The sequence below is a fragment of the Pholcus phalangioides genome, unplaced genomic scaffold (assembly GCF_987345545.1).
Source record: "Pholcus phalangioides strain wild (caught in Gottingen) unplaced genomic scaffold, Ppha-v1.0 ptg000022l_1, whole genome shotgun sequence".
Classification (NCBI taxonomy): domain Eukaryota; kingdom Metazoa; phylum Arthropoda; class Arachnida; order Araneae; family Pholcidae; genus Pholcus; species Pholcus phalangioides.
Window position 1 is genome coordinate 195,237 of NW_028301615.1, and position 22,574 is coordinate 217,810.

General features: G+C 36.1%; 1 protein-coding gene across 1 annotated transcript; it reads right to left on the reverse strand.

Annotated features, from left to right (window-relative positions):
• Positions 1 to 702: 702 nt before the first annotated feature.
• PH4alphaEFB (prolyl 4-hydroxylase subunit alpha-1) lies at positions 703 to 20,370 on the reverse strand. The gene is made up of 14 exons (XM_089249685.1): positions 20,161 to 20,370; positions 16,563 to 16,776; positions 15,197 to 15,348; positions 14,139 to 14,309; positions 11,298 to 11,458; positions 11,005 to 11,056; positions 9,106 to 9,299; positions 8,614 to 8,787; positions 6,922 to 6,992; positions 5,670 to 5,823; positions 4,177 to 4,242; positions 3,946 to 4,014; positions 1,520 to 1,616; positions 703 to 1,289 (listed from the first exon to the last, which is right to left on the reverse strand). Exons 2-14 carry the CDS (start codon positions 16,745 to 16,747, stop codon positions 1,219 to 1,221), a joined length of 1,617 nt encoding a protein of 538 aa, XP_089105811.1. The 5' UTR covers positions 16,748 to 16,776; positions 20,161 to 20,370; the 3' UTR covers positions 703 to 1,218.
• Between the last annotated feature and the right edge of the window lie 2,204 nt (positions 20,371 to 22,574).

Here is a 22,574-nt window from a genome sequence, read left to right on the forward strand (position 1 = left end):
TTATCTTTTCGTAGTTGCAATGCATAAACCATTGTTTTTTGCAATAAAACCACGGCAGTCTTCAAAGTATATAACACATTCTGCCACTTCACTTCTAAGCATAAAAATTGCAAGTATGAATCTATGTCTGACCCACCAAAATTTTTTACTCTTTGTTTTTTGGCCCGCTCTTAAAAAGTTTGCCAGTAGTTTCCACCTTTTGTTCTATTGCCCCTTTATTCATTTTTTTTTTCTCTCATTGCCCCTTCCGAATTCACATGATCCTGTGTAATATCTGTAGCTTCTATCGTCCTGCAGGAAACAATATCGCCCACTTTGGGAAACACTGTTGTAACAGTAGGTTAGCATGGAGACTTTTTGTCAAGGCCTTATCTCATTATATCGATAGCCCAGTTCTAAACAGCAACTCAGAAAATGGAATTTTTCTGAGTTACGCATGTGCCATGAGAGAACCCCCCAGTGAACAATACATCTACATATTACAAAACAGCAACCACTCCCAACTCAGTATATACACCTTCCTTACATTTGAGCTGATACTCATTCAGTTTCTTTAAAATACTGATTTCTCAAGATGCAGGATATTGGGTTCCCCTTTTGAACTAGGCTGTTGATACCCATGATTCAGGCTCCCACAAACTTTTTCTTAATTTTTTTTCCCTCAGTCAAAAAATAATTTTTTACAAATGCAAAAAAAAATGCTAAAATTGGATAAAATATTTATTTCTTCATAGACAATATTACTTTTATATAGATACTTTTTCTTGTGTTGAAAATGACACAAAACTCAACAAAGCTAAACTAAAAAGATTGGCACAAAATCCAGGGAGAAAAAAAACAAATCACGTAAAACAATCATATTTAGGGGAAAAAATCAAAATGCAAAACAATTATATTCTGAGGGGGAAAAATGTCGAATCATGCAAAACAATCATGGTAAAAAAAAAAAATCTGAAAAAAAGTAACACGAAATAAAAATGAAAAATTGAAAACACAGGCGAGAAAAGATGGCACATTTCAGGTTATAGTCATACAAAATCAAAAAAGTCATAAACAACAACGGTAAAAGAAAATTATAATAAAAAAGCTGCTATCGAAACAATATGTTTCTCCATTTTTGGCACAGGTTTTCATCATCCACGCAACCAAACACAGCATGGTTGTAAGTGTTGGAAGCTGGCTTATACTTTTTTTTTGTTGCACGTTTCCAGCTGTAGTTCAGTCATTTACAGCCAGACCACATCTTCGAAGGAATTCCTGTCCCCTCTCGTGAAGCCACTTGTTTGCAACTACAGATAATGAAATAGGATATATATATATAAGACCTGTGATAACACAAAATATCAGTAGTCATTGAAATAAGAAAGCAATTCTATCAAACTGTCTTGAAACACAGCTTGTATTTTATAGACAAGATGAACATGCAAATATTGACTTGTGTTAGAAATCATATACAAACACATTATTGTTACATATTTCAAAAAACATTTTGTTGTGTATTAAAATGATAGAATCTTACCCCATTTGGATCCAGCTAGTACCGGACAAGCTGCATGCCTTGTGAGCATATCGCCTTCCCCATTCCGATGTAAATTAAGCCAAAACGCTGCAGCTCCCTATGAGATAAAATTAAGATTTTAATGCTCGAAGGTAACAAGAATTTCTGATTGCCTCTGAGTCGCTAAATATATATAAAAATATTTTTATGCAGTCGACGCTCGTTACAACGACCCCACATTAAGACCATTGCAACGAATGGTAGGGTAAGTCTCATATGTTTTCATATAGACACTATCATGTACGTTTACCTTTTGATGCAACAGCCACCTGATGTAACATCCATTTTCGACGGGACAAGGGGTCATTACAGAGTGTCAACTATTTGTATCTCATCACAGCCATTTTTACACCCACATCCCAGAAAAACTATATTCAATGAAATTTAAACTGATTCAGAATGTCCACTTGTATGTTTCCATGCTAGGATATGAATCTAAGTCTGTTGACCTGTAGTTTGATGTAACCAACTATTGTGTTTTTTGGCCTACAAACCTTGGATCATAACAGTGGGTCCCACTTACAAAAAGTTCACTTTTAGAACATTTTACTCAAAGTGTAAGCGGTTGAGGATAGAGCATTGTCACTTATAGTGAAATCGGTTGTATGCTTGTGCCAAAGCAGGAGGAGTGAAAACTACTATAAAATGCATCTTCTCTTGTGGCATCCATTACATTTTTTTTACCCTTCCCACATGGTTTCTGGTGCTTTTTCATTTCATCTTAAATTTACCTTAACTTTTTTTTTCAGAAGGCCCCTTTGCTAGGTGAAATTATTATTTTTTACGTATCTACAATATTTCTTTCGAGTTTATTTTTTCTCCTTTACTTCAACGGGATTTGAAATGTCAAATTATTGCTGTTTCCTAGGATGCAAGAGGAATTTCAAGTCTGAAGGGTGGTTTATAAGGGAATTTTTTTAAATCCTGAAAAGAGATAATATTCACCAATTGCACGTATGTATCTGGAAATCGCACACAAAAATTTTGTGTTTTCTGAAAACGAGATTTCTTCTTCCTCTCTCTATTATCACCACTACTTCCTACCCTACTCTTCCCCCTACTAGTCATCAAACTAGTTGGGGGGGGGGGGGGAATCTTGTCCTAGAGTGAGTTATTCAAAATGTATAAGGGTAAGTCAAACCGGGGAGCTAACCCTATTTGCCAGATGGCACTATGGGCAATTTTGTGGCCAACGCAAATTGATATTGCTTTGTATTTAACAATGCTCATCTAGATTTCCCGTTGAAAGCATTTTCTTAGCTGTGTTTTTCATGAAGGTTTTGTGAAAAATGTTATAAGTGGGATCCACTGTAATTTAAAAACATCTGAATTTCTCGGAGCAGATAGATATCTTTTAAACAAGCGTGGCGAACACAACCCTCTGCCCCCTTTCCATTCCTTACAATTTAAAATAAAAGTGGTACTGGCTGGTTATCTGAACGACTGCCAATTTTTAATTAATTTCTTTTTTTTGATCATCACGTATTCCCAAGATATCTTTACGATCTGTCCAGGGAATTTGTTAGTGGACATCCATGTCCGAACCGGGATTCGAACACAGACCGGCACAGTCAGAAGCTAGCTCCCTAACCACTGAACTGTCAGGCAGCGGGGACAGTTCTATTTACATTAACATTCAATTTATGCTGTAAGAAAACAAAATAACAGCTGATTGTCTTATAAGGGAATGTTTCAACAAGCAATGCTTCCAGACAACAATAAACACTGCAATATAAACAGTGTAAAACAATAAAATTTTAACTATTTTAAAAAAGCTCCCACTTACGTCACTACCATGAATAGAAACGCAAGACTACCATCCCGGGCCGCGAGCAGGTGGACTAGAGAGGGGGCACCAAATTTACCTTTTAACTGCACCTTCTACACTACAAGGAGGGAGCCAAAATACGTGCTTGCCCCAGCTGACAAAAAGTTATTACTCTGCTACCACAAGTATAACAAACTCGCTTTAAATCATGTTCAAATCGTTGTCCTGATAACCCACCAGTAGCACAAATATAGCAATGGAAATTTGCATGTGCAGGCTACATGACATTGGGGATTATACAGCGACCTTTTTTTAAATAGCAGCAAAATTAGTCGTGCAGGAAAGATATATACATGGAAAATATTGTGCCACAATTTTGTACCAACTTGGTGACTAATTCATATAGAATTATGAAGCACTACTGTGTTTAATAATTTTTATTCTTGTTCGAAAAAGAATGTATGTCTGTTCACATTCAATGAAAATAAAACTAAATGGGAGAAATTTCAAAATTATTGCAGTTTTTAGTGGTATCTTATCACAGTCATGTTTGAAGCTTCACGACATTTTTGTGGCCAAGATTACCTACATTTATCTATAAAGAAAACCATGAAACTACCTTTTCAGGCCAAAGAGTGACTCCTATCTGTGGAAAGACTGTTGCTCCACCAGCATCGACATCGCTTATCTAGAAAGTTTTGTTTAAAAAAGTAACAATATAAATTGATGCAAGTCAATAATAATGTAAATCACAAATTGTGTATCTATTGGAACTGAAAATGTAGTGTTGCGTGAGTTATAATGTTTTCACAGAAATATAGAAAAAAGAGGGCAACGGTCTAATACTTACATACATCAGCCATGTTGCTATTCTATTACCAGTACCCAAACTTTGAAATGCATTTTTCTCTTCCCTCTAGAGTAAAAATGAATAAATATTATGAATATACCTAAGGCTATTACGCTATAGAATTTTGATAAAAAGTCTTTTACAGAACTTGCAAAAACAACTAGTAAGCCTATTGGTTACATTCGAGTGAATATAACCAATGTGCTTATGTGTTGAATTTCAAAAGTTTTATAAAAGATTTTTTATTAAACTTTTATAGTGTAATCCCAGCTTAATAAATTTTTCGCTACATGTGATTAAAAAAACTGCCACATGAGGTGGTTATGAATATTTATTTTGTAGAGAGATAAATATAGTTGAGAGAATATTACAACAATGTAACTCAATTTTACACATTTTGAGAAGAAGCATGTTTATAAATAGTAAATGAAGTGAATATTTATCATTGTATGCTACTGAAACAAATGAAAATAACTCTGCTTTAACAAGTTCCCTACTTGCAGCTTATTGAAGTGCATGTCATAACACTTAATGGGGGGGGGGGGGGTGTCAACTGTTCTGGGTAGTAAACTTAAATGGGCAGCAAATTTTAGGGAAGAACAAAAAACTATTATAAAATTTTACAGTGGGGAAGGGGCAGAAAAATCCTGTTTGCCCCCACCCACAAAAATTCCTAATTACATCCCTGGTATTCACCCAAGGGTATAATGCTGTGGAACAGAAAATCTGGTGTTATTTCCAAAAACTTATCTAATTAATTAGCTCAAAAAACGCTACGTTTTCATGGGATCCTACAACAATCAAATACAATTCTAGAACCATTTGACTGTTTAAAATAAACATAGAAGAATCAGGACTCGATTTAAATTATAAGCTATTTTAAAACGTCTGGAATAGTTTTGTGACTTGGGCTGCTTGCACACACAGCAAGCAATGTGGATGACTAGGAGTGCCTGACGTTGTACACAGAAAGCAACCCTCCCATGCTATTCAGTTTGCAATAGCACTTCATGCAGACAAGTGTGTTTGTTAATAAACTTGAAATACTGAAAAACAGTATTGAGTAAAAGATTGACTCAAGTCAAAGCAAAATGGCAGAAATGACAGTAAGAAAAATAATTTTTGGCCAAAACAGTGCACTAGCAACCACAGATAATTCTTTTGTCTTTCCTCACAATATATATTAATTTTTTTTGGAGTCTTCCACAGTACAATCTGTCGACACTCTTCGACAATGCACAGCAAATTATGAAGGCATGTAAGATTTTTAAGAATGACACTCCTTCGAGACCACTTTCAAAAGCACAATGTGCAAATAACAAGCTCTGATGTTTATTTACAGGTACATTGGAGGTAATTGTATTTGTATTTATCAAAAAGTAGGACGAGTGGGAGCTCTGTGGATATTGCATAAAAGTTTTGACCAAAACTCAGCACATTGGGGGGGGGGGGGGGAGAGGAGATAAAGCATGCTTTAGAAGAATCATACTCACTCTTGCAAAATCAAAATGTGGTTCATAGTGCCCACCAATTCCATAGTTAACAACTTGCAACTCTTCTGCTGTGCTTACTGTCAATCCAGTTACATCTTCAACCCTTTTTGAAATACGAGCAATGGCAGGGTGATCTGAATTCCTAAGCCATGAACTATATCAACACCAGAAAAGAGAAAAATATAATTAGGATTTTATTCACAATTAATAAGCATAAGTATTTACATTAAAAAAAACCATTAAAAGTAAATAAACAGATGAAATTTCCATGAAGATGAAAAATTAGAGAAAAAAAAAACCATATTATCAAAGATAAAAAAAGTATTTAATGAAGGATGATCCTTGATCAACCACTCAGGAATGTATCCCCGGAACATCATAAAGCATGTGACCCTAGCACATTCTTCCAAATATATCAAGAACAAATTTATCTTTTAATTTAGTAGTAATGACCCACTCATAACAAGGTTAGTTGCTATCCCTTTTTTTTGCCAGAACCCATACTCTTTCTGTCTCTTGCTGGAAAGGTCACTGGTGCATATGCAGCGCTGGTCTAAGTGCTAATTTTTTAGGTATGCAAATCTATGGCTCTGTGCCCCTCCCATAGCCGCCCCTAGGGGTGTCCAGCAGGTGTGGTCGCACCAGGCATTGCACTTACAGTAATGATAATTTCTTTCATAAATTCTGAATTTTTCATCAATTTTGGAAATCTGCAGTTTTATCTAAAAAATAATAATTCTGGAATTCTGCATTTTCGTCTGGAAAAAATAATTACTGAATTATTTCTTTAACAAATTTGGAATTTTCATAAATTCTGGAATCATTTCTTTCGATTTATAATTTTCTCTAATCCAAAATCTTTATTTGCATCTATATTTCTTGAATGGATATTTTTCAGCATTGCTGTATATTTGAAATAACAGGAGTACATGAATTTTTGGATGCTCTGATTCCCCTCTCCCACAATATACATATATTAAATTGGGACCCCAAAATTATTTAGACACCTTAGGCCTCGCTATTAGTTTTGAACTGGGCCCCTGCCTCTGGTAAGGGAGGCAGTAGCCTTTCCCCAGCTGTGATGCACATTTAAGAGAACACTGCTTTTCAGGGGTTGGACAAGGTTCAGCGAAATTCATCATTAGTTTTCATAACAAATAACAGATGACTACTGTAGCTTAGAAAAAAAACCTATCATCAACAAAAACCCTACATAGACTATATAAGCTTGTGAAAAACACATAATAATTACCTTTTGCTGATCCTATAGCTTGCATATTCTAATTTTCCAGACTTATAATTCTGAACAGTGGCTCTTTGTAACTGTAATAAGAAAATTAAAATTAATCCATCAAAATGAGCCCACAGTACAATGAAATTATCAGAAACATATATATGTTACAGTAAATGTGATAAATTGGTGATTTTTCTTGCCAGCAGTAATTATGCATAATTCCCAATCACCTTTGTAAGTTTGATAAATTTTAATACATTTATAACTTTTTCTGATGATTATACATAAATTACAAATGAAGTTAGTATGATAAATATGTAAAAAATTATGTGGAGGAAATATCACTTAAATTCTACCATTTATTAGTTCGTCCTGTACATGATGCATGCACTACACATAATTTTCCACAAAAATTAAATTAAATTCAAATAAGTGTAAAGTTAGAAACAAAAAAAATTATGTCTTGTAATGTTGGTTTTCTTCACATGTATCAACATGTGCAAATAAATCTGACAATACCTCTGAAGTTTATCATACTAGATTGAAGTTTGAGCATAACATCAGGTAAATTTTAAATAATCCATTAATGATAACCAACTTTTTAACAATACGAGTTATGGATTATGCATAATCACCGGTAAATGTGATAAATTTGCAAAATTGATCAAACTTACCAAAATGATCGGTAATTACATATAATAGCCAGCAATTACACACAATCACTGGATTTATCACATTTACCATAACATACATATCATATACTAAAAAAATTTTCGAGTCTCAATGACTTCTTTCAAATTTGTAAAATTGTAAGAATAATTAAAACTGTTATGGGAAAAACTCCAAAATGGGTTTTAAAACATTTCAAATGAACATAATGGGAAAATATCTCCTTCCTTTCTGGGTAGCCCAAAAAGCTTATTTATCACCATTGAGGTGATTCACTAACATTTTAACTCAGAAAGAGATGATTTTTGTGGGCATACAGTGAAACCTCGCTACAACGACTCTTCAAGTCTTGTTTGGAAATAGTCTAATGTTAAATTTAACAAATTTTAATTTTAATAATTTTAACATTTTTAAAAAATTTAAATTGCCACTTGATATAATGATAATCCCTTCATAATATTTTTTTTGTTTCCCAAGAGTATTTTATATCAAGATCTCACTGTATTTTGTGGGGGGTATGGTTAATAGTGTGTGTGTTATGCCTAGTGTTTGATTAGTGTTAAGCAGCTGCTGCCATCTATTATCATAATCTGCAAAGGATGAATGTGTAAAGAATATATTTTTTGGATGTTGTGGGTCTGCCATAGCTATGGCGACACTTTTTTGTTTGAAGAGGAAGGGAATTTTGCACTTGCAGGTCAAAATCAGAAAAGCACAAAAACCCAAATTATCATTTCAGTCAATAACCATTGTGTGTTTACTTGGATCAAGACTCAAATGACAGCAAAGCAACTCAGAAAACATCTACCAAAACATTTCTCAGAAGTTTAATAATATAAATTCATGTAGCATACAGGACTTTGTATATATTAGGCATAAACATGAAATACTACTCATTTCTGTTTTTAGCTAAGTTTTTTTTTGGAGAGGTCAACAGCGCTCTAAAAATACATTACAATAACAGACATCGTATATGTGTACAAATTATATAACACAAAAAACACACCCATATGATAAATACAAAAATAATATTTTACATACCCTAGGTAAGGCCAAAGTTTTGATTACATCAATTTCTCTATCAGAGACGACGTCGTGATAAATGACTATTCTTGGGGCTTTGAACATTTCCTCTTCTTTGACGGGCTGCAACAGCAAGTTTGGATTCCCAAATGTTCTATATCTGCATTTCAAATCTTTGCTGTTCATAGATGGCTGAAACATGAAAGAGTATTTGATACGTTAGATCATATTGTAGCGCAAAATATGCCAGGAGTGCCAAAACTTAAAAATCTAACTTCAAAAAATTTTGCATAAAACAACAGCCAAAACAAGCTTCAACCAATTTTCTCTCTTTTAGACTCTTATTGGTTACATTTGCAAACTCTTTCAGACACAAATATTCTAAAAAAAAAATGAATTTCTTCGAAATTGGCGTGTTTCAACCTAGATGAGTTAATTTAAAAAAAGTTTCTTTTTCTTATGCAAATAATTTTTCAAACTGCAGGGGAAAAAATAATACATAATACTTACAGCAACAGACTCACCACGGCACAATTGTTCATAACGTTCACGCTCAGATACATCCTTCAGAGTACTAGGCTCTGAAAAACTTATTTTGCTATCAATTTCAACATCACCATCATCTCCTCTTTTCATATAAGCAGCTTGTCTTATCGCGTCTTCATAATAAACTTTGTTCCCACCTGCTCGTGGATGATCCGGATCTTTGGGAGAGGAAAAAAAAAGTAATTTAATAAGACAATGGTAAAAAAATTCATTTGATGAAATAAAATACCGTACTTTCCTGTGTATAATCTGAGCATTCAATTTTTTTTACTTTGAGGGTAATAATTCATTTTTCATTCTATATATGTAAATTTTACCAATAATGAAACCTTAAGCAATGAAGTTGCTGGTAAGGTTTTTTTTTAGAAAAAATGGTGATTCTTCTATTCAGATCTACAAACACCACTTATTATCGTTAAAAAATATTTTTTTGTGAAGTATTTTTTTGAAATATTTTAATTAAAGACTGTCAGGAGGGGAAAGAAATGTTTCAGATAATAAACAGCTGTCTATAATCTCTACCAAGAAATACAGATATGGGTCATTCTCACGAAATTAGATAAGAAATGGGAAAAAAATTATGAAAAATAAATGTCAACAAAAAAAAGTCAAAAAAAAATTCTTAGGGACACTTCTTTACCTGCTGATGAATGAAATATAGTCAGCAATAAAGTTTGTTAAAAATTCATGGTTAAAAAAAGTTAATTTAAATTTAACCATGTTGAGAGATAAATTTGTATTTGTATAAAAATATAAATAAAAATTATGTAACTAAGGTGACCAATTTGGGAATTCTCATTGACGAGCGACTTAGGTTTTCTGAACATTGTTCAGCGGCGGTAAAAAATCAAATAGAATGCTCGGTTTTATTTTCAAAAAGATGTCTTCGCGTTTTCCTAAAGTCATTCTTCCGCTTTTCCAAGGCTTAGTTCGTCGTGGACTGGAGTATGCTGTAAGGTTTTGGAGACCATACCTACGGAGGGATATAGACTTGGTTGAAGGAGTGCAGAGAACTATGCATGTCCTCGTAAGCACACGCGGTTTGAGTCTGTCAAAGCTGTGGAAATTTTTCATTTGGCTATAAACTAGTGATGAAAAATATTTAAAATTGAAAAAAAAAAAATGAAATGTGAAAGTATAAGGCTCTACAAATATATGTTATTGGAAAAAATACAATATATTTTCGTTTTAAGATAGAATATCATTTTAAAATTTTAAAAATGGGCTAGGGACAGCCACGAGGAGAACATTTCCTTCAGAAATGAGAATTTGTTCAAGCAAATTTTAAAAATGTATTGATGAAAATATTAAAAACAGAGTGGCAGCTTTTCAGAAACTAGAATATAAAGTGACAAGAAAAAAAGTTCTGTGCCGAATATATTTAACACAGAGTGGTCAACTGCTACGGATTTCTGTAGTTTCTACGGACTGCTCCAATCAACTACGGAGCTACAGGAGACTCACTCTCTCAATACTACAGAAATTGGTTAAAAAAATCTGGTCTTTGAGTTTCTTGTGGTGTTTTATTTTTATAAAATTGCATCAATCTTTACCATAAGAATTTGTATACATATGTGAGAGTGTTCAAGAGAAGACAAACTCGTAGCTAATCTGTTTTGTCTGTGAGTAGAAGGTAATCTGTAAAGCCGTGTCTGAACCCGCAGCTCTACTCGAAAGGTGGAAAGGTGGTTGATAGATTTATTTGGCTGACAAATTAAGGCATATGATATAATAATAGCTGATATGAACAATGATGATAGAACAAATTTTTTAACGCATAAGCTGCAAATTATACAAACAAAATTAATTTCTGTACATAAATTTTTTATAAAATATATACAAATTTTCACAACAAAAACTCACCAAGCTCAAGTAAATCATTGGTCAACTTCAATGCATGTCTTGTATTCCCTTGCTGTAAAATAATAAACACTGATGTTAGCACACTAACAACATCAAACTAAAATGTTTAATAATGATGATGACTTTTATGAACTAAACTTTTTCAACATTTTATAAACATCACTTCAACTGATTATTTTTCCTAACAGACATGACAGAATTTAAATATCTAATTCAGTAAAAGAATGTAGAGCGATTTCCCTATTCAGCGTAAAAGTTAATATACATGTGACATGTCCGATTTCTATACACACCATATAAGTAGAGAATGCCAAATATTCTAGTATGTCAGATTTTTTCACTGTTTTCTCGTCTTCTTCATCGACCCTTTCTAATGCTTCTTGCATCCAGAGAATAGTATGGTAATGGTCACCATTATTATAAGATTGTCGACCAAGTTCAAAGCAGTCATGGGCTGGAAGATTCAATTCAAGTTATATTGTATAGAAACAGTTTCTAAGTTCTTAAAACAATGTTAATTGGAAATATATATATATATCACAACACATGAATGAAGAAATGATTTTTAAGAACTGTACAAGAGTAATACAGCAAAAAATCTGTATAAGGGTACTCAAGGGACAGCAGAAGTGAATTTATGGTTTGCTGCCTTGCTCCCAATTCTAGTGAAATTCTCTTGATCACTCATTCATCAAATTTGCCACCCTGGGCTACAGCCTGCTTAGCCTCTACCCATGTAAATATGCCATTTCACTTTTTTGGTCACTCTTTTGGCTGTTTGTTGACACGATTCCTCACTCTCTAGGTCACTCTTTTGATCTTTCCAATGCTCATACACTCTCTGGGTTACTTTTTTTGGTTGCTCACTGATCTAATACTAAAAATCTAAAAATCTAAAATCTCATACGCTAAAAAAAAGTCCCTCTTTTGGTTATTCAATGTTGGCAAATTGTTTTGGTCACTCACATGCTTGCACGCTTTCTTGGTCATTCTTTCAGTCCTTCACTGAATCCTCAGTCCCCTTGCTCTTTAGGCAACTGTTTTGGTCACTCCTATGCTCACACACTCTATAAGTCACACTTTTGGTTGCTCATTGAACTGGTCCCATTCTCTCTAGGTCACTCAAATGTTTGCACACTGTTTTGGTCCCTCACATGCTTGCAAATGCTCTAGGTCACTCTTCGACCTGGTCCCTCACTCTTTACATCAATCTTTAACTCACAGTCGCTGACATGCTTGCACATACTTTGGCCTAGGTCACTCTTTTTGTCACTCACATACTTGCAAAATGTTTTGGTCACTCACTGACCTTGCTCTTTTGGCAGAGGAGAGTTTATGGTTTTACTGCCTGTGACCTATAAAAATTTCACTTTACTTTTTTCCAATTCTACTAATTTTCTTGACTGTTGTCATTCCCCAAATTTTCAGTCCTTCCCAAACTTGCTGCCCTGTTCACTAAGCCCCACTGTAATATGCTTCTGGGGAGGGGGGGGGGGGGCAGAAGGAATGTATTGTTATGAAGGAGTTATAATTTTAGATGGAATATATTAACACTAGGAAAAGTACATCTGAACCAGAGAGTAATATCATAATTATAGGTGATTATTGGATTTTCAGTGTACAGTCGGCCCCCGTATTTGCGGGGGTTACGTTCCGGGAGTGGCCGCAAATACGGAAATCCGCGAATAACAGAAACCATAGGTTTTTCATTGTATATCTCGTTTATTGAATATCATGAGAAAGAGCAGGGTGACGCAGAGGTAGAAGGGAATGTAAAAGAGGATGCAGCGATTGTTGGCGATGTTTTCTGAAAGAATGTTGTTGTTGTTGTCATTTTTCTGTTTGTCGTGTCTTCTTCATATCATTAAGTATGTAGGAGTATGTTGGCAAGGCTTCCTCTACTAATTTTTCTACATATGAAGAACGTAAAATAGAGGGATTTATGTTATGAAAATAATCTATTGCTGATTTCAGCTTGCGAATCCCTTTCGCTATGTTACTTGTGGTGAACTTGTCTTCTACTTCTTTATCTGGTACTGCTTCAGTTTCAGTAACAGTTAGCTGCATTAACTCCTCCTCGGTCAACCCAATATCAAAAGAACTTTGAATAGCATGTATTCACTAACAAGGTACCTCCTGACTTCCGAAACGAAAAACCGTTTAAACTAATTCAGGAAAAGTGTTTTCATAGTCCAAGCCTTTTTATTGTTCGTCCAAAATACTGGGAGCTTTGGCTTATCCTTCCCTTCAAAGCTCGCGAATTCGCAGATTTGAAAATGATGGTGGGCTTTATCATGTACTCATAAGCATTTGTGCAAAACAACATAGTAAGTCTATCTCTATTTGCCTTAAAACCAGGAGCTCGCTTTCTTCCTGTTGCTTAACTTCTTTGCGGCATTTTCTTCCAAAATAGTGTAGTTTCGTCAGCGTTAAACACCTGGTGAGGTGCATAACCCTTCTCTTTAATAGTTTTCTACAAATTTTTCTAAATTTTCTAGCTGCCTCCTGGTCGGCAGAGGCTTGATCGCCAGTGCTTTTTACGTTGCACAATCCGAATCGTTTCTTAAACCTATGAAACAACCTTTACTTGCATAAGATTCTGATGGAATAGACGTTTCACCAGCCCTTTCCTTATGGAATAGTAAAATTTTTCGCATTTTCTGTTATAATATTACAATCAATTGAAATACTTTTTTGTGTCAGTCTTGTACCCACAAAACACAGCATTTTCTGTACGTGAAACACATGGATCCCATAGGTGCTGCAAAGTTTTGACTGCCACAGGTGCGGCTACAGCTACCGCTGAACGAATTTCAGATTCCATTTTCTTGATATAACTCACCGAACATTCGTTGATTCCGTAATGGCGGACCACAGAAGGTATTGACTTCGCCAAGCAGTCAATATATCAAATTTTTCTTGTCAAGTTTTCATTTTGATTTACCTTTTCAAAGCATTATCAGTAGCACTAGAAAAATGAGCCATCCTAAACAAGCACAACTCAAATTTTGTAAATAAAACACGTGAACGACGATTGCTGAGTATTTTAAGAAAAATTCCAATAAAGGAAAAAACCGCGAATATGGAAACCGCAAATATTGGGGGGGGGGGGGGAACTGTATATGCAAACTAACCTGAAAGTTCATGAGAATGTTTGGTCCCTGATATCTGCCCGCGAGCTAGCGTGGATGTCTCCAGCTTATATGTGTCTTGCAACCTAAGTAAAGCTTCTACAGCTCCAGTTAAATCTTCATCCTCCGGAAATTTCAAATCATCTCTGGTTTGGGTTATGTTCTCGATGAGAGCTATTGAATGAATATAATCTATTAATAAATCATACATATTCATGATTTCATGAAAAAAAAATTCTAAATGAATTTTTTAAAAGGAATAGAATGTAAAGGAGTAAATGACGCAGTGAAACATATACAGTCGAATCCTGTTATAATGACCTCCAAGAGACTGGAGAAATCCCTTCGGTTATAATGAAATTTCATTATAAAGGAATTCCAGGTTTTTCCATTGTTCCTATGTAAACTTATCTGAGGGATTAGAAAAGTGCTCGTTTAAACGAGTTTTTTTTGCTATAACGATATTTGTTAAAACAGATTTTGACTGCATTTAAAAAAGCATTCAGGAAAAACATGTTTACTTGAATGAAACTTTTCAGGATTTCATAAGCAGGCAGGGTCCTGTGTTCTTACTAAGTAAAAATACGGTGTAATACAAGAATTAAACTAATATTACATAACATTAAACTAATATTACATAACATTAAACTAATATTACATAACATTAAACTAATATTACATAACATTAAACTAATATTACATTACATTAAACTAAACTACATTACTAAAATTTGTTATAGCATTTCAGTGACATTACTATGTTTTGTATGATCATGTCCCCCCCATGGGCCAATTACAGAGCTGACTTATCTCACGTAAAGGAATGTATATAAATTGACATCATCATCATTGTGCCCCCAGCCTTTACATCACCATCCACGTACTCCCTCATCCTTGACATCATCATCGTGCCCCTCCCAGTATTTCAAGTCTATCTCTGCTTATGCTTATAGCTGATCCTAAGCTAGAAAAAAAATTATGATCTCCAAACTGAGATGAAATGAAATTTGACCGATTCCAAACACAAATCTCAGCCTTCATACACTAGAAATGTTTCTTACCTTTCCCTTCACCTTGCAACATTAGATTCGCAGCAGTTTTCCAGTCCGATGTCAGCCTTTTAACTAGTACGAATGCATTGATTGGATTAGCTAGGAAAGACTTGCTGTCGATAGATGCAACTTCATGGAGTTTCCCGTAATCATCTTTTAGCCTGAAAACAACAAGATATCAATACATGCTAGAATTTAAAATGTTCAATACTACTGGTGAAGCAAGTGAAATCAAAAGAAATATATAGTACAAACCTCCCATAATAACCAGGTCCATAGCCAGATATTTATTTTGGAGGAGGGGGCATTTTCTAACATTTCGGGAAGAAATCAGACTCTCTGGTCCACCCCTCTTGCTACTGCCTCACCAATAGCAGCCACTAATGGGACTGAGCAAATGTGGCAGTTATTGGGAGGTGGTTATCGTTAAGAGGTTCAGTATTTCAAAATATTAAATTTTTTAATTTCCTGCATAGTTATATATATAAGAATCAATGCTATAACTAATTAAAAGAAGCTGTTTTGCAGCACTATTTTTCATTGAATATGCATGAATTTCGCACACTCAAAAATTCTTCTTCAGAGGTTGACTTTAATGTTAATCCAATAGGACGTGTTCTGTTCCATGGAAAATGTGGTCATGGTTGTTAGAAGTTACTGTTGTTCTGAGATGACCATTATGGGAGGCTTCACTGCAGTGACAACTTCCAGAAAGAAGGGGGAGGGGATACAGGCATAAACTAAATGCCAAGTAAAAAGGCTGTGACGAAAATCTGTTACCGGTAACATCCCAGGTTATTTTATATCCACACGTAAATGAGGCTACAAATAGCAAAATAAGGTAACCAACTAGCTGATAAAAAAGGGAAAATTTTCACATTTATGCTTCTGGAATGCAATGGACGAATATATACATAGGCAAAAAGCCATACTTATATTTATGTTCGTAGGGTTCAAGGAAGAAAAATTCCTTCAGAGAAAATATGCAGGGCTATTTTTAACATAATTTTACATTTTTAACATTTATCTTTTATTTTTCATTCCCGAAAGTGGCAATTATTTAGAAATCCTTGTTAGGAGGTTAACCTTAATATTAATGAATGGATCACAATTGTTCCAAGAAAATTTTGGCCGTTGTTCAGAGGTAACCATTATGGAAAGTTCCACTGTAACAAATAGACCAAAACATTAAAACCACCAGCACACAACAATGCATATTTATGGGGAGGGATGAAGCGAACTATAGCCCATAGCAGCAAGTTCAGATAGATTCCAAATTTAGGAATATAATTCACATGCTACGTATATTCCTCACTGCAATATAACTCGGCATGCCATTCACTATCTTATCATTAAAAAAAAAGTTTCCACTTACTTCCTGATTTCTTGTAACCGTTTCTCTTCAACCTCAAGATACTTTTCTATGGTCTTCACGATTTCGCCTTCAGTGTAGAGCAACTTCTCTAGGTCTACGACAGCTGTGAAGACCTCTCCATATGTCACAGACGATGAATGAATGCATATGCATAAGATGAGGATAAATAAGAGCTTCGGCTGCATGATGAACGGGAGTAACGAACGCCTATAAACTGAAAAACCATATCACACTTAGAATATGCTTTTGTTCAACTACAAGATGTGAATCCGATTTAAATCAGTGTACAAATATGTGAATGACCAAAAGAGTGACCTAGAGAATATATAAGCATAGGAGTATCCTAAAGAGTGAAAAGCATGAGAGTAACCAAAAGAGTGATGAACTCAATAGAACAAGGTAACTAGGTCAATTAGTGACCTACAGAATGATAGGCATCAACAGATACCCAGGCTGAGTCACATTAGGTGATATAAGTACATTGTCCCAGGGGACTCAGGTGCCTTCGGGGAACCTAACAATTTATTAAGTAGGATAAAGTAAAGATATACATACATAGGCAGGTACCATTATGCAACAAATGAGACTTTAAAACAAATCAACAAATGGCCTCAGCACCTAAATCAACAAATGAGACTTTAAACTATTACGAGAAATACACACTATAGCTGACATACCAAATTTATAACCGTCTGACAAGTGTAGGGTACACAAGACAAATTTTTATTAGAAGTCATTCTGTATTGAAGTCAGCTATAGTGTGTATTTCTCGTGATATTTTAAAGTCTCATTTGTTGATTAAGGTGCTGAGGCCATTTGTTGATTTATTTTAAAGTCTCATTTGTTGCATAATGGTACCTGCCTATGTATGTATATCTTTACTTCTTCCGTATTGAAGTCAATACAGAATGAGTTTGGCATTATAATTTTCGATAACTAAGCTTAAGCTGCACATTCATTTAATACACCTAATCTGCCAATAGGCCCATGATTATGGCTCTATAGAGAGTGAGGGACTAGGTTAGTGAGTGACCAAACAAGTGATCAATAGAACAAGGGATTGATGGAGTGAAGGACCAAGTCCAGTGACCACAAATGACCCATAGAGTGAGTGACAAAATCAGTGTACAAATATGTGAATGACCAAAAGAGTGACCTAGAGAATAGTGACCTAGAAGCATAGGAGTGTCCTAAAGAGTGAAAAGCATGAGAGTAACCAAAAGAGTGATGAGGTCAATAGAACGAGGTAACTAGATCAATTAGTGACCTGCAGAATGATAGGCATCAACAGATACCCAGGCTGAGTCACATTAGGTGATATAAGTACATTGTCCCAGGGGACTCAGGTGCCTTCGGGGAACCTAACTATTTATTAAGTAGGATAAAGTAAAGATATACATACATAGGCAGGTACCATTATGCACTTCGCCAGTAAACAAGTATAAAATGTATGATCAAAAAATCATAAATAAATGTAAATAAATCACATAATCTAGAATAGTTCTTGATAAAATTTGTACAGCTTCTCTTTAGGGATTTTCACTGAAACTTTTCATTAACTGATAGTAACTGAATCAATCACAAGAGCTGGGCTGGTCCAATCGCTGCGCCACATAATTTGATTTCATCCAGGTCCAGAAGACATTCATCACACTCGGCAACTGCTACCTGTAATCAGCTTCTCGGTAAGCTCACATGGATCATATCTATCCTCGACTACTCTAGCTTCTCCTGTCTAAACAGATATATCAGGTCACTGTTTGGGTGTACTTGATATCTTATTCTAGTAGTTCTTCTAACAGGCATGGGTAGCTCTGATATCCTCAGGGTGGACCTACAGTGAGGGACCAGGTCGGTGAGTAATCTAGAGTGTGTGAAAATGACAAAATAAGCATGCAAGCATGTGAATGACCAAAAGAGTGACTCAGAGAGTGAGAGGACCAGGCCAATTAGCAACCTAGATTGTATGAATATGACCACCAGAGACTGTATGAATATGAGAGTAGCCTAGAGAGTGGAAAGCATGGGAGCAACCAAAAGAGCAATCTATAGAGTGTATAAGCATGGAAGTGACAGAATGAGTGATCTAGAGAGTATGAGCATAGGAGTGACCTAAAGAGTGGAAAGCATAGGAGTGATCAAAACAGTGGCCTAGAGTGTTTAAGCATGGGAGTGACCAAAATAGTGACCTAGAGAGCAAAGGACAAGGTCAGCGAATAACCAAAAGGATCTAGTAAGTGAGGGACCAGATCAGTAAATAACCAAAAAGCGTGGCCAAAAAAGGTGCAAGCGTATGAGTGACTGAGAGAAAGAGTGAAATGAAGAATGTGTAAGCATGGGAGTGACCAAAAGGAGGAGAGTCGGAAGTGTTTGGAACTTATGTGCTTGTCTTGGCCTTAAAACTGGGGGCAGGTGACAGCATTACACAGAAGCAAACTTTACGTCAGGTTGCACTACACGTTCACGCACATTCCCGCATGTACCGATTCGTTGGGGGGTTCCGCGGGGGGGGGGGGGGGAAGGGGGTGCATGTGTGGTGTAGCAGTAGTAGGTAGGGCCTCCAAAAAATGGCTCGGGGATCCATGATGTTCTTAAGTCAGCCACCTCGTTGGGCAATTTGCCTGTTGTGGCGGCGTATTTGTATTGTATTGTATTAATGAGAAGGAAATTTTGATTTCCGAATCAATTTAGTGGGTGCTCACTGCTCCGAACCATTCTATAAATTACCATGGGGTTCTTGAGCACCCACAGCAACCCCAGCTTTGACACCACTGACCAAAAGAGTGAGTGAGCGAGGGACCAGGTTCATGAATAACCAAAATGGATGATCAAAAAGTGTACAAGCATATACCAGTCACATATAGAATGTGCAAACATGGGAGTTACCAAGAAAGTGTGCAAAATATGTGTGTGATTTAAAGACAGAGGTGTATTTACGGGGTGAGAGGGGGGATTAAGGGCGATATTCACCGACATGGTTTAAACTAGTCACAATTTTTTTTATAAGAGATCGACACAGATTGGTTAAATTTAGGTTATAACCAATCTATCCAAAAATTGTGACTACAGTTTAAACCATGTCGGTGAATACTGCCTTAAGCCGGTTATAGCCCAAGGCGGCAAATTCATAGAATGTGAGAACCCGAAAACCACACTAGAATAGGAGAAGGGCAGCAAAATTTGTGTGGCCTGTAGGCTGGAAAAACAACAAATCCGCCTCTGATTGGTGCTTCAACTTTTGAAAAAGACTTTATACGATGGAAAACTTTATAGTCTTCAAGGCTTGAAAAAATATATCATTAAAAGGGGGAAAAAAAACTTGATACAATTTCCTTCCGCCAAAGATACAAAAAGTACAGGCTGCCATAATATTTCATAAATAATGATAATAATAAAAGTTTTCCTACAATAAACATTGAGATCTTTTTAAAAAAGATCATTAAACAAAGTGATCAAATAAAGGCTGATAAAAAAAAACATGCAAGCAATTCAAATATATTGGTGAATATATATATTTGTTTCAAATGATGATCAAAGACCATATATGGTTAATAAATTAACAATAAACACAACAATGCTATACTTTTCAACAACTTACATTTCAAATTCTGATTAAAAGAAAGTTAACAATGTAAAAATATAAATAAAAGACAATGTCAGGAATCGGCACAATGCATCGACATGAGTGTCACGTAGGGATCTTTTTCTTAATCAGTGGAAATGTCTAGACATTTTTCTTTTTTGATTTCTTTTTTTTTTCTTCACATAAACATCAAAGAGATCTGGAAACCATCAACTTTGGAGTGACTGTTGCCACTCAGCTGTTTAGAAATATTTGACAAGAAGGTGGAGTTGATGCTGCCATCTAGGTTTCATATCCAACACTTCATACCTGATCATCACGCTTTTATTACTCGATCACCCCGCTGAAGAAAATTTATCCTTATCTAATGACCATACGTACCGTATTTCTCGGAACAGTCCCGGTTTTTTATGTTCTTTTGGCCGTCCCGACTTTTTTAGCGAAAGTGCCCCGGTTTTTCCGTTTTTTACACGAACCTTACTTGAATTTTTATTCTTTATTGAAGTCAAAGGATGAAATTATTTTCCCACTCAGAAATTATGATAATTACAATTATAAATAAGAATATTAATCTGAAAAGAGTTTTCTTTCTTCGCCTGTATTACCTTAATATAGTGGTTCCCAAAATGTTGATCACGGCCCCCTTGGAAGTGGGGGGGGGGGTAACGTTGATGATTTAAAATGTCACGAGAGAATTTCCTAAATAAAAACGTCCCGATGAGAGTAAATATATCAAATCAATATACTAACCCTTCTTTGAAGGGGGAGGGTAGTCCCATAGTGGGCGCACCTGTTTATATTTTTTTCCTGAGGGTTTTGAAACCATGTATGCCCATCAAATGGTTAATTGAGCTATTTAGCACGTATACCGTATTTCAACGTGTATAAAAACCCTCGTGTATATGTAATCCCCTGATTTTCTAGTCTTAAACCTTGGAAAAAAGTTAAAAAGATGTATCTGTAAGACTATCCGTGTATAAGAAACCCCCGCTATTTTCGGGCCCCCAATTTTTTCAAAAATGGGGTTCCTTACGCACATCAAAATGCGGTACATCAGATAGCGAATTAAAATTCAACATAAACCCCCCCTCGCTACGCCCTTGGTGGTCGCGCATTATCCTGTTGAAATATGGCTGTGGGCAAGCCCTGAAGGTAAGAAAGGACAACTGGCTCCAACACCTCGGAGATGTAGAGCTGGCTTTTTAAAGTACCGGCAATGCGTACTAGAGAAGTGCGAGAGTGATATCCAATACCGCCCCATACCATAATACCCGGTGCAGGACCAGTGTGGCGGTGCATAACGCAGCTGTTCAGCATCCTCTCTCCACGGTGTCTCCAGACTCGAATCCGACCATCGTGGTGTTGCAGACAGAAGCGTGACTCGTCAGTAAAGACAATTTCATTCCATTGTGCCGTCCACATCCTTCCTTCATCGCACCATTGGCGGCGGAGACGTCTGTGGTTCTGCGTCAAGGGTAGACGAAGCAATGGACGTCATGCGGACAGACCACTCTGCTGTAAACGGCGTCGAATGGTACGCGCAGACACTGGATGATGCGGTACAGACTGAATGTGCTGTGCTATGGTTCGTGATGTGGCTGAGCAATCCGTCACTGCCATACGCACAATACGCCTGTCATCACGTGAAGTGGTGCACTGAGGTGGATGCGATCGAACACGTCGGTCCGTCGTACCCTCCTGCATCCAACGATCACATCTGCATTACAGTTGTTTGGTTTCGTCCAACACGACTACCGATTTCCCTGAAAGATAATCCACAATCTCGGTAGGCCACTATCCTTCCTCTGTCGAACTCGGATACTTGATCAAAAGATGATCGCTGTTTTCTACGAGACATCGTAGAAAACATGATCGTTTTTTTGAAAAAACCACAAGAAAAACACAATTGCCGTACTTCAAATCGTCGAAATCTCCAAGCCTTAAATAGCGCTTTGAAGTGGCGCCACAGGCGCGCGCGAAGTGCGTCTGCGCTGAAATTCTAATCATTTGCATATCTCACCTCCGCTAATGCATGTTGTGAATTTCATATTATTTGCATGCTTCCTTCAGGGTGTTGCATTTACGGTGGCCAGCAGTGTATATAGAATCGGGCAAATATTTTTCGTGTCTGAAACTATTGAGATGCACCAGGCCCCTTAGATAAGGGGTTATTCAAGTATAACGTCAGCATCAATGGGGGGGGGGGGGATCCCGATTTGCTGACTTTTGATGACAAGGGGGAAGGGGGAGGGTATGGATGATGCGGGGTACTCCGCTAATGCATGTTGTAAATTTCATATTATTTGCATGCTTCCTTCAGGGTGTTGCATTTACGGTGGCCAGCAGTGTATATATATACACATACATATGACGGCCCTGTCTAAATCCAAGGACAAAATTTATTTATTCAAAACACAAGTGCCACTCTC